At 34.4% G+C, this 16,544-nt stretch overlaps 5 protein-coding genes across 5 annotated transcripts; 2 read left to right on the top strand and 3 right to left on the bottom strand.

Annotated features, from left to right (window-relative positions):
- Nucleotides 1-821: 821 nt before the first annotated feature.
- Nucleotides 822-2,783, bottom strand: cgd6_5450 (ABC transporter, AAA domain; the record flags this gene model as incomplete). Its single annotated transcript, XM_627863.1, has 1 exon — nucleotides 822-2,783. A coding segment is annotated over one exon (1,962 nt), but the record flags the coding sequence as incomplete, so codon positions are not given.
- Nucleotides 2,784-3,448: 665 nt separating this feature from the next.
- On the bottom strand, nucleotides 3,449-7,282 carry cgd6_5440 (hypothetical protein, signal peptide, paralogs; the record flags this gene model as incomplete). Its single annotated transcript, XM_627862.1, has 1 exon — nucleotides 3,449-7,282. One exon carries the CDS (start codon nucleotides 7,280-7,282, stop codon nucleotides 3,449-3,451), a length of 3,834 nt encoding a protein of 1,277 aa, XP_627862.1.
- A 656-nt stretch (nucleotides 7,283-7,938) lies between these two features.
- cgd6_5430 (hypothetical protein, signal peptide plus transmembrane domain or GPI anchor) lies at nucleotides 7,939-9,285 on the bottom strand (the record flags this gene model as incomplete). Its single annotated transcript, XM_627861.1, has 1 exon — nucleotides 7,939-9,285. One exon carries the CDS (start codon nucleotides 9,283-9,285, stop codon nucleotides 7,939-7,941), a length of 1,347 nt encoding a protein of 448 aa, XP_627861.1.
- Nucleotides 9,286-9,951: 666 nt separating this feature from the next.
- Nucleotides 9,952-13,902, top strand: cgd6_5420 (hypothetical protein, signal peptide; the record flags this gene model as incomplete). Its single annotated transcript, XM_627860.1, has 1 exon — nucleotides 9,952-13,902. One exon carries the CDS (start codon nucleotides 9,952-9,954, stop codon nucleotides 13,900-13,902), a length of 3,951 nt encoding a protein of 1,316 aa, XP_627860.1.
- Nucleotides 13,903-14,223: 321 nt separating this feature from the next.
- cgd6_5410 (signal peptide plus thr stretch, charged repeats, likely mucin) lies at nucleotides 14,224-16,359 on the top strand (the record flags this gene model as incomplete). The annotated part of the gene is made up of 1 exon (XM_627859.1): nucleotides 14,224-16,359. One exon carries the CDS (start codon nucleotides 14,224-14,226, stop codon nucleotides 16,357-16,359), a length of 2,136 nt encoding a protein of 711 aa, XP_627859.1.
- Nucleotides 16,360-16,544: the final 185 nt, after the last annotated feature.

Genomic DNA, 16,544 nt, shown 5'->3' with positions numbered 1-16,544 from the left:
TTGTTTTATAGTTTAATCGGATTAATGTAGATTTTTTATTATTTATTGAGTCTTTGTAAAGTCAATAACCATTGCAATTCTTTTGAGATATTTTATTAACCAACTACTGAGATAGTAATCGAAAATATTCAGATTGTAATAAATGATTTTTAATTTGTCATGTATTTGATAAAAGTATATTAAAATAACTTATACCTTATAAAAAGTATATCTTTATCTTAAAATTTTGAATTTATTCTTTAAAATCTGTTAAGTATTATAAATTAATTGATTATTTTATCATTAAAAAAACATTATTTGCAGGGCTTTTTAAATTAATAGTTGTCTAACTAAATGAAGATATATAGCCTTTTATATATGTAAATAAACAAATAATGTATACTAATTGTCGAAAATTGGAAGAGTAAAATTATAGAAAATGTGTTATTCTATTGAATATATAAATATTGATCAGATTTAACCAAACATGTTGACTAAAATTTGGATTTTTGTAAACAATTATGTTCAAATGATTTAGCAATTAAAATTTGTGAGGCAAGGGATATTCAAAAACATAAAACAATTAAATCTTAAAAAGCTAGGAACAAATATTAATAATTATTAAAATTATGATATAAGTAATCTATTAGAACCTTATCATCGCTATTTAAATTCGAGGCTGACATTTAGTCACAGAAACTTAAAGAATAGTTAATAAATATTACTAAAAGCAAAATAGAAATAAAACAAAGTATAAAGTTAAATATTTAAAAGCTAAAACAGAGCCTATCCTACTACGCCAGAGTTAAATACCCTGTCCAAATACATTAATTGTATTAACTTTATTCTAAACCAAGATTTCTAAAGAAAAGAGCAAATGCAATACAGGCAAAAATTCTGTATAAAATGCCCAAAACAACTAATACCACTGCATTCAGTAAAAATGATGTCTGATCAATAGAGAACTGTTTAAGTAAAATATCGGTCTGAATTGGACCCCAATTTTGGTTTGGTGGGAAAGTGTTAACCACCAAGGCAGAATAAGAATATCTCTGGAAAGAAATATATTTGATCCAAGAAACCCATAATGGCAACTTATTAACTGTTACATAGAAACCTGATACTATGACAAAGAAGATAATTATTAAAGGAGCAATTCCATATGCAAGTTCCAATGACTTTGTTATCCCGCAAATAAAATAAACTAAGCCATAGCTTGCCCAGGAAGTTAATAAAATAGTTAATTGATAGCATAGATATTGAGTTAAAGTATTCCAGCCTGGGTACGAAACAGAATTCGTATTACTCATAAAATAGAATATATGACTAAATACCAAAATTGGAACAATTTCAAAGATAAAATCTCCAACATGTTTACCTAGCATGTATGTTGCAGGGCCATATAATCCTTTCGCTCTTTCTCTAGAGAATATTATTCTAAACCTTGTGAAAGATTCTAATGCTATCATTGCTCCAAATGTTGCAATCATTACTGAAAAGAAAAGTGCCCCCATAATGTTGGTTGCATTTTTAAAGGTTATCCCAATATCATTGCTAAATGAAGGCAAATTAAAGAAGATACTTCCAATTACAACTGCAATAAAAGCATTTACCAAAACACCAATAACCAATGATCCTAAAGTATTTCTTGCGTTATTCATAAAAGATCTCTTTACAATAACACTAAAAGCAAATAGCTTCTTTCTTATCCATCCAAAACATGTATGGCTACTTCTTGAAAACAATAGTAGCTCAGGAATTGGGGAATATTGCCCACTCAAATGTTCATCGATCTTTCTTATTACCCTATCGTTATACTCTGATGATAAGTACAACTCTGGTAATACTCTCAATTGTTCATAAGTAATGGAGTGAAGACGGCTGTCAGCAAATTTTTCCACATTTGATCTTGGAACAAGCAAATCCAGATAATAGTCAGTTGGATTGTAATTTTCTGGTACAGGGTATCCAATTAGGGAAAAATAATCAACTGAAGATTTAGATGGTCCTTGATAAATGACTTCTCCTTTCGACAACAATAAAATTTCATCAAATGCCTGAAATACTTGAGTTCTAGGTTGGTGTATCGTACAAATAATTGTTCTTCCTGTTTTTGCCAACTTTATTAGTAACTGCAAGATTTGAAAAGCCATAAATGCATCCAAACCGCTTGTAGGTTCATCAATAAACAGTATTTGAGGATCACTAATCAACTCAGTACCCAAAATAACTCTTTTGCGTTCACCTCCAGATATTGATCTTACCTTATCATCACCCACAATTGAATGCATGCAATGTACTAAACCCAAATCATTTAGCAAAATTCTAACCTTTTCTCTTCTTTCTTTTGCGGACAAAAAAGGCAATCTCAATTCTGCGGAGTAAAGCAAAGTTTCTTCAATTGTTAAATATGGAATAGTCATTTCATGTTGCATCACATAACTGCAACGGGACTTTAAATCTTTGCTTGTAACCTTCTTTCCATTCAAATATATCGATCCTCCTACAAGCTTATTACCAGTTGAAGAAAGCCTGCCTGACAAGATATTAAGTAAAGAAGTCTTACCTGATCCACTAGGACCCAATATTGCAGTCATAGTTTTCGGCTCAGCAAAGAACTTTATTCCTGATAATATTCTTGCAGTGCTTTGTTCAAAAACGCCACTTGTAATTTGATAAGAAATGTCCGTTGCTGCCAAATAAACTCCCTGATCCGCATTAGGAGGGAAAATAGACCCTCTTACTGGTTTTGACTCAATCTTATCGGTATGCATTTTTCTTATCACCCAATAGTTAAACCCTATTCAATATCGTTAATAAAATTGTCTCTTAAAGTATTAGTAAGCGAATTTCTCACTAAACATCCAGATTGCTTATATTGCGTTATCCTAGCTCCAAACGAACTATAATTATTTAATGAATCAATTTATTTTTATTCTAGGGTCAAGGATTTATTCAAACCTAATACACGTGAGTTATATCCAAATAAACAAATTTATCCTCACACGTTATAAATTTGTGCCCCCACAACATAAGAAGATTCAAAATTAAACCGTGCCGCCAAAATACGCAAAACATGCAAGACAATGAAAATAAGTCAAAATAAGAAAATAAGTTTAGAATAGAAAAACCTCCAATAACGCTAAGTTAAATACGAAGAGGAATATGGTAAATACCACCCATCATTCGTTTCCAACATTAAAGCGGCAGCTAAGTCTATTATTGCATTGGTAAGTATTACATGGACAAAACTTATTTATAATTAATGCAATAAATCATGTCCAATGCCCTTAATACCCTTTGTTAAAAAATAATACCTGGAACCTCTCAGAATAGATTTGATATACAAAAAAGAATTGTAATCAACAGAATAGTGATATTCCCTCAAAGATTGAAATAATTCACATCGACTTGCTGGAAATTTATCTATTAGATTACTCCTTTCCATTTTTACTCCAGAAGATTATTTTTATTGGTCAGCCATCCACCAGACAACTTTTCTTAATGGTTTATCAGAGCTAGAGCCATACCTGTCATAGGATTCGTAAGTTCTTGGTCTTAAGCCAACTGCTGAAGTTGAACCAGTACCTGCTGCTTCATCAGCAACATGAACTTGACCATCCAAAGTTGAAAATGCCATACATGATTTGAAGCAAATATCAGTGTCTGGTAAGACTTGTGTGAAGAATGGGCTTCCTGATTGGCATTCGTACTCGCATTTCTCCTTAATAGGAGATTCGCTACCAGTATGAGAAATCAAATTGATCATGTTTGTAATTGAGACTCTTGGAATATTTCTTGCCCAAAATATTCCACCGAATTTCTTATAGACATCCTGGTATTTATCGGAAATCAATATTGAAATAGCCTTTGATGAAGAGATAACTCTTACTCTCTGTGGGCTAGTTAATCTGGCAAATGATTCAGTACGAGTGAAATCTAATTTAGAGCAAAGCTTGGTCATCTGCTTGTTTGACAAGGAATACTTCTTTTGGAAGTTGAACATCACCGGGCTCTTAACACATGTATTTGAAATGTTTCCAATTGTTCCAGATTTATCAGAGAATGGGCCCAATGCATGCATTACCTTACAGAAATCTGCTAAGTCAAACGCCTCTTTCTTCACTAATGATGTGAAATAAGAGTGAACGAATTCAGCATGATCAAGCAATACAATCATTAAACCATTGCATGCAGGTGTTGCATATGGATCAATTCTCTTACATACAGCCTGAGCAAGTTCAGATCGCACTCTATGTCTCTTAAGAACTTTAACACAGCTGACATAAATAGTGTTTGGTGCCAAATCCAACTCATCAACAATACTTGCAAAGTTTGGTATATTTGATGATTCAATAACCAATGATGGAGGTGCAGTTCTAACAAACTCATCCTTAAGTTTATCTGCTAATGACTTCTTAAAACTGACTCCGCTAATATCAACCCATTGAGTATCCATTGTGAATCCAGAGGATGGGAACTCAGATTTTTCATAATATTGTTCGACTGTCATTGGTGTTGCAGCTCCAATTCCAGAATCAATGTCCTTTTTAAGTAGAGCTGGATCTATTCCAAATGGAGTCCAGTATTCTTCATCGCTTGCAGCAGCTGGTTTAAAGTATGTTGGTGAATATAACCTAGCTCCTGTAACGCCTTGACCAAAACCTCTTGTTCCTCTAATGTTTCTTGTTTCTTCAATGAGCTCATCTCCAATAACAATCTTTCTCCTAATGACATCGAAATCTTGTGGTTGAGGTGGCATGTGTTTTGCAATGTCAGAATAAACATCCTCAATAATAGAGCTGACAAGCTTTGCTGATTCTTCAGGCTCTTTTGCTTCAAATACCTTTCCACATGCAGTAGCTACACCGGTTTCAAACTCCTTGCCAGCAACATCGCTGTCAACAGCAATATGGCCTACGAACTCAGCAGTTGCAAGAATGCAGTGCTCAATGGTACTAACCCTACTAACTCTGTTAATAACTTTACAGGTAGAATCATAAGTTACCTGTAATTTCTTGTCTCCATTATGTATTTTTCCTAACTCAAATGCCAATTTATAAGCAAGAGTAAGATCTCCTGATGAAAGCTTGATACATGATTTATGATTGGCAGGCTTGAGGAGTAAACACATTTGCTTAGATTCTTTTTCAGTCAACTTATACTTTTCTAGGAATGAAATTTGACTAGAGTGCTTTGCTGTAGACAATGGCTCGGAAAGATTGCTTATACAATGATTAGTGAATCCACTTCTCTTAGTATAAATCCATGGCTCAACTTTACCCACAAATCTGCAAATATCTCTCAAATCAATTGCGAAACTTGATTCATCTCTCATTAGAGTCATAGATTTAAGAATACTCTTTGACCACAATTGAGCAGGTACTGATAAGCTCTGGCATGCCTTGCTTCTAGCACCATCTATAGCTGCACACCAGTTTGCAATTGTTGTCTCGGAAAATCTAGAACCAACTCCATCTTTTTGATGTCCTGGGTATTTCTTAATCTTTGCGAAAATTAGTCTTGAACATGATCTATGTAAATTAGTTGGATCGATCCTAGCTGCAATAATCTCAAAATCTTCAATGCCATAAGCTTTATTACCTTCTTGAGAGTATAATGAGTATAAGATTTGTGCCCAAACTTTTTGAACTGAGTTTAAGGCAACTGATTGTCTTGTAGACCACAAGAATTGATCTGGAGTTTCCAAAGCTTTTGTTTTTGATATCCATCTCTCTCTTGGTGCAACTGCCTTTCTTGCTGCTTCCCTTGATGATTTGTGATATTTAGAACTAACAGATGGACCATAAACGCCGACGCCGCTTGAACCTGAACCGATATCCAAGCTTGAACCATCACTGAGTGCAACACCTTCTGATGATTTTCCTTCGTCAAGCTCGATAGACATGTCAGAGCCCAAATCAATAGAGGATTCGGATCCAACATCTGCACTTAACTCAATTGTACCATCGGACTTAGAGCCATGTTCAAGTTCGAGTGCTGAATCTGATAAGTCTGAACCTAAATCTAATTCTGAATCAACCTCAGATTCATCTGGAGCAACTTCAACAGTTTCTCCATGAAGATAGGCAAACCTTGATGGAGGATAATTAACACTTTGGCCCCTATATTTTTTGTCTGACCAAATAGATCCAAATGCAATTCTTGTAAATAATTTATCAAGTCTCATCTTTTCTCCGCCGGTTGCCTTTCTCTTATATACATAGGCACATGATCTCCAAATTTCAGTATATAATGGCCATTGTTCTGCAACGACTGAGTTACCATATTCATCAGCTCTCTCAACCAATACTCTTACTAATGCATTTCTACATTTTTCTCTGCTTGGTCCACGTTTCATCATCTTTCTGGCAATACACAAATCAGAAACAAAGATTGGGAATAATCTTGGATAAATAAAATCACCCAAATGTAAACCAAGTTTCATTACTTCAGAAAGTTCATCTTTAGAAAGATCTGCGCAGGCTGGCTGAATAGTATAATCCATTACTGTACAAATCATATCTACATCCATATTTGTTACACCATACTTCCTCATCAGCTCACTGTTTACAACAGTTTGACATTTCCCAAAGATTGACTTTCTCTCTGGCTTAGGAATTAAAGATGGCTTAATTCTCTCAACAAGTCTGCAGACATCCTTTGTTTCCAAAAACATGCCTCTTCTCTTCATTCTAAACTTAATATCCATTACAACTGAAAAGTCTATCCAAGTTAAAGCATGGCACTCTAACAATGCGAAGGGCTCTAAGTTATAACAAAATTCGATGGCCTTCTCACTTGGAATTCCCTCCTTCACTAACAAAGCCTGGCAAGTAGCAGCATTAAACCCATACTTACGGAAAAGGTCCATAACTAACTTTTCCAAAATAGTAAGAGATACATCAAATGCACTTAATTCCGCATCAGTTTTTATTCTCCAGTACAAAATCTTTGCAACCTCAACCTCAAATTTTGTTGCTCTTTGAATTTTCTCAACAGTTCTTGAACTCTTTGAGTAGATGCCATCTTCAGTTGTTGTATCCAAATCTGGAAGACCATCAAAACCTGGTTGCATTTGGTGAGATGCTGCTAATGCACTACTGTATGCAAGCTCGCCTCTTGTCTTAAAAGCATCAAGGGACGGCTTTTTTGGAGTGTATACTTTTAATGGGGCCTCCACAAAATCTATTGTTGGAAAACCTCCAATTGCTCCATATACAACTGATAATGTTGAAGCAAAACATGCTGTTAATAATAAACATGTTTTACCATTAAGAAACATCTTCAAACCTCTCTCCATCTTACTCTTCTTTCTCAAGCAATGCTAAGATTCGCCTTAATTATTTTAATCTTAATCAGCTTGATTAATATTTTTCCTGTCCCAACTATTCAAAAATAATCTTAATATTTGAATGGATCTATTAAAGAAGCAACATCATGTCCCCCCATATGCCTTATTTGATCTTAGGCGGGCGCATCTAATAATTACTATCTTAAGCCTGCCGGTCTATTTTGGTAATTTTTTAATAAGGTAAGGTTTTTAGGGTTATATATTTAACAAGCCCCTATTTACTACTTGATTAAAATAAATATTCACTCATATAACTCTGTTTTGCGCGCATTACCCGAATAATATGCATTTTTAACTGCACCTCTTGTACATTTTCCCCTCCTTCAAAGTTCTCGGAATACGATCCATCTATATTTATATAAATTAATATTTAATTCAACAAGTAAAATAAAAATTCATTCCAAATACAAAAACTAATTCAAACTCTCACAAGAGAAAAATCATAAGTAAAAAAGTAGAGCCATAGTTTCGTAGCTAGTATTTTAAATATAAACATTAAGAAAGCAAAGATATAAGTAACATCATCTAATAAACTGCTCTGTTTAAATAAATTACAGATAACTTTCGTATTTTAGCTTCTAAGTGAATTTTGTACCAAACTCCTCTTACATCATCATCAATACAATAACTATGATTGATACTGTCGCAAGAATGCCCATTGCGATGTATAAATTTTGACCAGAAAAGATACGCTCTCTTAGTGATTGAACTTCCCTTACAGATTCTGTTGAATCTAATGAGCTAGATAATTTTTCTGGTAATTTTGTAAGGCTAAGCTCTAATGTTAACCCATTTGGGTAATCCTTTGTCGGGAATGTAAGAATGTCACCAAATCTGGTATTAGAATAAGCGGAAACCAAAATGGAGAATTTCTCATGGTCCTTAGCATTCTCCAAAAGTTCACGAATAGCCGATGTTACATCAACACTAACTGGAGAATTTTGGGTCTTTGGCAAAACTGTTCGATAAGTAGCCAAAACTGTAGACTTGGAAATGCGAGATGATTTAGATTCTAAGTTCAAAACATCAACACGAACTGGCAATGTTCTTGTACCTCCGACTTTGTTCAAAATAAGTGTAGCAGAAACAACATCACCTGAATTAATTCCAGAGCTCCTAATCATGCTAGAATCGAAACTTGCGAACAAAGCCGATCCCTTTCTAGATCCTTGAATTGTGATTGCATTAGATGTTGAAGTGTTGTGGCAAATTAACTTCTTTGTTTCACATGCAAACATTAACGGCACTTCATATTTGTGTAAAACTAAGCTTTCTTGTGTTTCTTCTTGATCCTTCTCGCCTGCTTTTTCCGCTGAATCAGATATTTGTTCAACCCCGCTAGACAATTCAATAGTGGCTGATGCCTCATCACCAGACAACTCAGTAACTGTTGGGGCTTCATCGCCAGATAACTCAGCAACAGTTGGGGCTTCATCGCCAGATAACTCAGCAGCAGTTTGGACTTCATCACCAGATAACTCAGAAGCAGTTGAAACTTCGTCAAGAGTTACCTCAACACTGGCTGGAGTCTCATCTTCCTTAGTGAAGGAAGTCACTTCTAAAGTCATCACTTCGTCAGATTGCACAATAGGTACCTCAACTTCATCCTTAGTATGAACTTCAATAGTGTAAATACTGGATTTAGGATCACTCTCTAAGTCTAATTCTTTAGTTAATATGGGAACTGAACTTTCTCCGCTTAAATCAATCGATTTATGTTCTGAGTCTTGATCCGCTGTTGGAGCCTCCTCATCTAATTTGGACACTTCTGCAGGAGCTATCGTTGAAGTTTTATTTGAAGCAACCTCTTCAAATTTCTCTGCGCTATTATCTGCAGATCCTACTAGAGAAGTGGATACCACATTTTCGGTTGAATCTAATTCCGTTGCAGAGACAGTATAGATGATTAGGAAATAAGTAATGAAAACTGATAATAAAGAAAGTGATTTCATGTTAATTCTATCGAAAAAAAAAATCTTTTAACTATATTGGTAGTAAAACTTCTTAGGCCTCAATAAACTCTGCCCTTTAGAGGGTCCGCAGTTTTTAATCCAAATTAAGCACATTCCCGCCTCTTAGGTACGCGTCTAATGGACTGGCGTCTTTATATTTTAATTATATTATTAATTAATCAATAATTCTTATTCTTTACAATTATTGCAACTGTAAAGTAAATTTTTCTTAATTCCCTCCCGATTTCTCAATTTAAAATTTTAGAAAAAATTCCTCTGAAACATCCAAGTTAAATTACCATTGTATTACTTTGAATTATATATATTAATTTCGTAATGATATCCTGTTAACCTTATTTTTCTTTTTCTAGTTAATTTGAGCCTTTTTATGTAAATCCGAGTGAACCATACAGGCTTGTCCATTTCTTTATACCAATCATATTGTGTATTCATATGTTCGTAATATTGTTATTGCATTAGTGAAGTATCAAATTTTATTATTTAAAATGTGTTTTTAAGTGTAACACAGAAAATATTGAGTTTAAAGTTATTTGGATCTATCGCGCCCAAATAAATTTACATTGCATGCTAGAATAATTATAGTTTTAAAGAAAAGTGATACTCAAATGATTACTGTAAAGATCTAGTCCATATTTAAAAATAGATATGTGTAAATTTAGAAAGTCATTGTTAAAGACAGCGTTGATTCTTTTATTAAAATTTATTGGCTCTTCCGGAATTTCAAACTATCAAGGATTTGGCTCCACAGGAAATGGAGAATTATCAGTCTCTAACTATTATGAATATAACAAAAACCTTTGTGAACCATCAGCTATCTCATTCAATGAATTGACGAGGTTTGGAAAGGCTGAAGTTGTAAAATTCAATTGCCCAGCAGGCTATCAAATTATCGGATTGGAATACTTTACAGATTCTCTAGAGCTTTTTATAACAGGAATTCGATTTATCTGCAATGATGGAAGTTCTTCATTTCATATGGGATCTGAGAATTTTAACTCTAAAAACGTAAAAGGAAAGTATTTGGGTGGTGGAATCAATGAAATTGCTTTCGGATATGATTCTGAAACTCCAATTCTACGGTTAATTCAAGTAATCAAAGAAGAAACTTTACCAAAGGGCTCAGAAAAATTACTTAGTTTTATTTCACCTAGTGAACAATTATTTAGAACCCAAACATTTGTTGGGAGTGTCCCTACATCAGTTTGTGGTGTGATTATAAAAGATTCTTCATATTTAGCTCCCATTATAGGAAATGTTAGGATTCAATTTCTGGAGAAACGACCTCTATCCCAGAATAAATACAGAGGTTTAATTTATACAGGAGTTCCAGAAATCGAGTTTTCAAAGCCAGATATTAAACGATGCAATCAAATTTCAGGGGTAAGTCCTTCAAATACAAAGGATCTAAACTTCCATATTAAATGTCCGAATGGATATCGAATAATTGGAATAGACGCAATAGTGGGGGATCAGATTACAGCAGTTAGTTTAGAAAGCGTTTCAAGTCAACTGAATAAATTGAATAAGAATGTTTCGGTTTCAAAGAATGATGAAAAAAAGTCTTTAGATGAAAGCAAATTTACTTCAGACTCATTTATAGATTCGCTAGGTTCTTCTTTCAAAAGTTCAACTGATATGAGTGTAAATAATAAAAAAAGTGGGATAGATTCCGCTGTGAATAATGGAGAAATTATAATGGTTAGATTCCTTTGTAGCGACTATATTACTTCATTTTCAATTGGACAAGCCTTACAAAATGTTACAAGTTGGAACTTGCAAGATCAAATCCCAAATGTTAAAGATTGGGAAATATCTTCTATATTGGTAAGTAATGAAGCTGAAAAAAATATGAGAAATGCTGCTGAAGAAAAATTAGTTCTTGGAACAAAAGAAGTCCGCTTGGGAAATATCAATTCCGTTTTACTAGGTTATACTACCGAGAAGCTTGTAGTAAAGGCATATCTAAAAAATGATAATAAGAAAGAGAATAGTGAAATTGTAGAATATGTAGAAAGGTATACATTTGGACCAGTTTTTATAAATGTAAATGAATTTGTAGATCATGATTTCAACAGGAGAAGCATTTTGAAACTATTACCTGATATTTTTAAATCCAATCCAATAGATTCAAGATTAAGCTTTTCAGGAGACGAGTTTAAAGGATTATGTGGAAGAGTAATGCATGGCTCTATGTTAATATCTAGTATTGGATTTGAAGTCTCGAAAAATATTAAGCCGTATTTCCCCCAAATTATTGCTACATCAAGTGTAAAGATTGAGAAGGATAATGGGAAAGGCTTTGGATGCGATCAAATGCTTAGATCATCAACAGTCAGCCAAGAAAGTCAAATAAGTAAAGATAATTTGGAACCTAATGAAGCTAGGAGCAGTTTAAGGTCATTCCAAGGCTCTATAGAATGTCCGTCTGGTTTAGCAGTAGAAAATATTCAGTTATTAGTCAACAAAACCTCAGGAAGGCTAGTTTCTATAAAATTTGATTGTGGAAATAATCCTGAAAACTACTTTATAATTGGTGAATCCAAAATATTTGAGAACAAAATGAAATCTTTGCATAAAGAAAATAACTTTGATATTATTAATACCATTGTACAAAAAGATACTATTTCTTATGATGAAGTCAACTCCATACTAGTTTCGCCATCTAAGAGCTTCTCATCAAACTCAATATTTATACCAGAGTCAAACCTTCCTATTTCAATGTTTCATGTTATACAAAAAAATAACGCTTCTTCGAAACCCCAAGAATCAAAGGAAAACAAGTTCAATTTTGTCTCAGAAAAATTCCCTCCAAACTACCAAAGTAAAAAGATTTGGAACAACGGAGTATTGACAAAAGTCTGCGCAGACATTACAAGCGGAGGCATGATTAACAATATTGGATTTGGATTTGTATTTCCTTTTCAGCCGACATCAAGGGAGGAAATTAGTGATTACTATGGATTTTCTGCTGAAGGAAATGGAGAACTGGATGTTGACTCAAAAGAATTTACTTGTCCAGGTATGCTTCATTCACCCCGTGCTCAATTACTCTTCAGCAAACAAACAGAAGAAATTATTATGACTGGAGAGTTACGTTCAAGAAGCAAACGAACTCTTCTAAGGTCTATCAACTTCAGATGTCCTGAAAAAAGTGTAATAAATAGAGTGGAGGTCGCATGGCAAATAATTAGAGGAACAGAATCTCTTATGAAACCGGATCAAATATTTAATAATAACTCTAATAAAGGGCCACTTGGCTCTATAGGAGCAATGAGATTCTTTTGTAGTGATGGAAAATCGGTTTTTAAGGTTGGGTCAGACGCTACTCCAACTCATTCAAAAAGTAATCTGGAAATTCATGAAGTTTTATTGGGTTACAAGGAACTAACTAGTGATGAAATCAGTGCTGTTAAACGAGAACTAACAAAAGAAAGTTCTATCAAAGTTACGGAGGAGCTTTTACGAACCCTACCTGGAGATCCAGTTCTCTTCAAACTTGTCCATGAATCCCGACCCCTTTCAAAGATACAATTAGAAATTGAAGGTGTTAAATCGTATAGCTCAGCTATTGAGGCTTTGAACTCTTTAAAAACGAGATCAAAAGCTAGCAATCACAAATCAAGAATATGGAGAGGTGGCCGTTGGACAGGAGTTTGTATTGGCTTACTCAATCTTGGGGGCGGAATTCTTAAAAACAATGAATTCAGTATTGTTTCCTTCGGATCCTACTTTGAAAAGCCTCCTCCACTTGCTGTCTTACCTTATAAAGGATTTATTCAAACTGGAATCCCACAAATACACCTAAATAAAATTGTTTCTACATGTGATATGACAAATCCCCCGTCTTTTGGACTTAATTTTCCTGGCTTTTCTGCTGCATTTCTTTGTCCAAATGGGACTCATATAGAAAGAATTGGGTACAGCACACATGAAAATAATAGCAAACAAGGCTTTGAAATTTTAAATAATGGTACACTACCTCTCCCGCATGCATTCAAGGAGCAGAAACATGTCGGACCACTTAAACAAATTACTGCTATTCAGCTGTTCTGCAGCGATGGAATATCTACGGTTACTATTGGCCAGCCATCTAAAAGTACCTCTATTAGCAAACCAGGAGAAATTGGAGAAATTAAAGTTGGCTATATAAAGGCTAACTCCAGTTTATTAGATAAGAAAACATCAACGACGTCATTTCTAGTACCTACAAGCTTTGAACTAATATCAAAAGACAAAAGACAGAGACTTCTTAAATATTCCAATCCCAACTTTCCTGAGTATACGCAAAAAATATCTACATGGGAAGGAGAAGACTTGCAGGCCGTTTGCGTCGACTTTGCTGTAATTGATGATGCAAAGCGCTCCAACAAAGGCAACAACAACTACTTAAGATGGGCAGGCAGCGCAATCAAATACGCAGAAAAATATCTAATTATGAGCATTGGGTTTGCATTTAAACGAAAAATTACAAGGAATAGATCTACAGGAGCTGAAGTTCCTCGGAAAAAAATTAAAATTGCAGAAAATATTCCCAAGGTAAAACTTCAACACAAGGCATCAATCAAAAATAACCCTCGTAGTAGAAAAAAAATCTAATTAACAATTATTATATAACAATATAGTACGAAGTTAGGTAAAATAGTTAGAAAACGTTTGAAATTTATTGCGGTGTTAATAGCAATTAATTATATTTTAACTTTAACAATATGCGCGCCTAACCATTAAATTCTCTCTATTTATGGTGATTTGTCGTAACTACTAATATTGTCTATTTGGCAGTTTTAATTAATACGTTACTATTATTTATTTTGAGTACCGTTATATACCGCAAAAAACAATGAGACAAGACTGTATTATTCTTGATTACTCTCCGTGTTTTTCTATTTTCTCCCATTAGATTTCGATTACAAAGTTTCCATGAGAGTTTTATTATCACTCTTTTTATTCGCCTTCTTAAAGGCAATATATGCTACAGATCATCGAGGCTCCCTCACCATATCCTCACCATGCGATGGCCATCTTTCATTTAGACTGCCATTAAATCACTCCTTTGAAAGATCTGACATCATTCTTAGTGGCAAATGTTTAAATGGTATCATCTTTACAGCTATGGCACTTGATAGTGGTGCCATCAAGGGTTCAGTAGTCCCTGATTCTTCAGGTACAACAGTTGTGACAAGTGGTAATCCCATTTACACTGTTCAAACAACTGCAACTTTTGAGTTCCTTTACAGAATGATTGACCCAAGAATTAAAGACGCACCATACAAGATTTCCCTCATGAAATACACTTACTCTGCATTATCTTCTCAAAGTAAAGTCAAATCTGTGTTGGTTCGTGAGCATACTTCAGAGGAATGCAAATTCCCACAGATTGACATTGAAGACTCTAATCTCTGTACATTACATTTATTACTTAAGAAGTATTCTCAGAACAGAAGTGGTTCACCGAACTCCAAGGTTGATGCAATTCTCCTTGCAGAATTGGAACAATCAAGTTCTTGCTTCTCTGGAAACTCCGTTCAATGTACTAGCGAGTTACATGTAAACAAAAATAGCTCTGATGAAGATTTGGCCAACAGCTTCTCTTGCCTATTTGATGAATCAACAGAATGTGTACCTGTTGAATCTGGTATTCAGACTGAGGAAACTGGTACTCAGACTGAGGAAACTGGTATGACTGATGCTGCAACACAAACAATTCCAATAGTTACTCAGACTTCAACTGCTAAACCACTTTCAAAGAGTGAACTTAAGAAAATCGAGAAATTGGAAAAGGAAAAGTTGAAAAAAGAAAAGAAGCTATTGGCTAAGCAGGAGAAGGAAAGACAGAGATTACAGAAATTAGAAGAGAAAGAGAGAAAGAAAGCATTAAAGGAAGCAAACAAGAAGTCTTCATCCGACAAGAATGAAGCCAATGATGCTAAACTCTTGAAAAAACAAGAAAAAGAGAAACAAAAGAGATTAAGGGAGGAGGAGAAAGAAGAACAAAGAAGATTGAAAGAACAAAAGAGATTGGAAAAAGAAAAGAAAAAACAAAAATTACCCAAAGATAATGAGAAACAGAAATTATCTAAAGAAGAGAAGCAGAGACAAAAGCAATTGGAAAAAGAAGAGAGGCAAAGACAAAAACAATTACAAAAAGAAGAGAAACAGAGACAAAAATTGTTGAAGCAAGAGGAGAAACAGAGACAAAAACAATTACAAAAAGAAGAGAAGCAAAAACAAAAACTATTGAAACAGCAAAAGAAGGAAGCATCTAATAATGGTTTAAAGGATCATGTTAAACCATCAAATGAAGGTAAGGAACAAAAGAAGCAAGATAAGAAAAAGACTAAGGCAGAAAAAGAATTAAAGGAGAACGAAGAAGGTGAATCATCTTCATGCAGTTCAAAAAAGAAATCTAAGAAAACAAAAACTACTCAGACTCAAGGACCTGAATTAGTCTCTGTATCTACTCAGACAGAAGACGTCATAGTTTTACCAGTCCCACGCGAAGTTGAAGTAACCTCTGATATTGAAGACAATGGATACGAATATTCTAATCAAATTTACCATGAAGATGATATAGTTATTGTAAATGAGGTTTCTGATGATGATTCTCTCAATAAAGTCAATGAAGTTTACAACCCAGAAGTTGAGGTTGTTTCCCTATCTCCTTCTGTGACTCCAGTCGAGTACATTCCGTCATCTACCAGCACTACTACTACTACTACTACTACCACCACCACCACCACCACCACCACCACCACCACTACCACTACTTCGACAACCACTCATGGTCTGAAGCATACTAGATACTACAAGAAGTCTGAAGATGTAAGATACACTATTGGTCCATTTGCCAGTTTAGTTCACAAGAGAGATCAGGACTTTAAACCAACTCCAAGCAAGCAACCTAAGCTTCCTTCAAAAGATGTCGAATCTCGTGGCTTCATCGTAGAGTCAAAAGATTTAGATCGCAACGCTGGTACAAATTCCCAAGGAACAATAGAAGAAATTTTGGAAGATGCAGCCAAAAACGGTTTTATCACGATTGTTAGGGATGATTAAGTGCACGCTCGATGTACTATTATTCGTTTAGTTTTGTCTGATCTGATTTTTTCGGTAGCTTTATCCCGCTGTTAGTCCGCGGTTTAGACACGTAACTTTATTATCCACTAGAATCGAAGTAAATTGAGGGTAACTAAATGGCGCCAGTTTTGACTTCTCTCGAACTGAGTCTCAAGTAAATTTTC

Source organism: Cryptosporidium parvum, chromosome 6 (assembly GCF_000165345.1).
Source record: "Cryptosporidium parvum Iowa II chromosome 6, whole genome shotgun sequence".
Classification (NCBI taxonomy): domain Eukaryota; phylum Apicomplexa; class Conoidasida; order Eucoccidiorida; family Cryptosporidiidae; genus Cryptosporidium; species Cryptosporidium parvum.
This window is presented reverse-complemented; position numbering and strand designations above follow the sequence as displayed.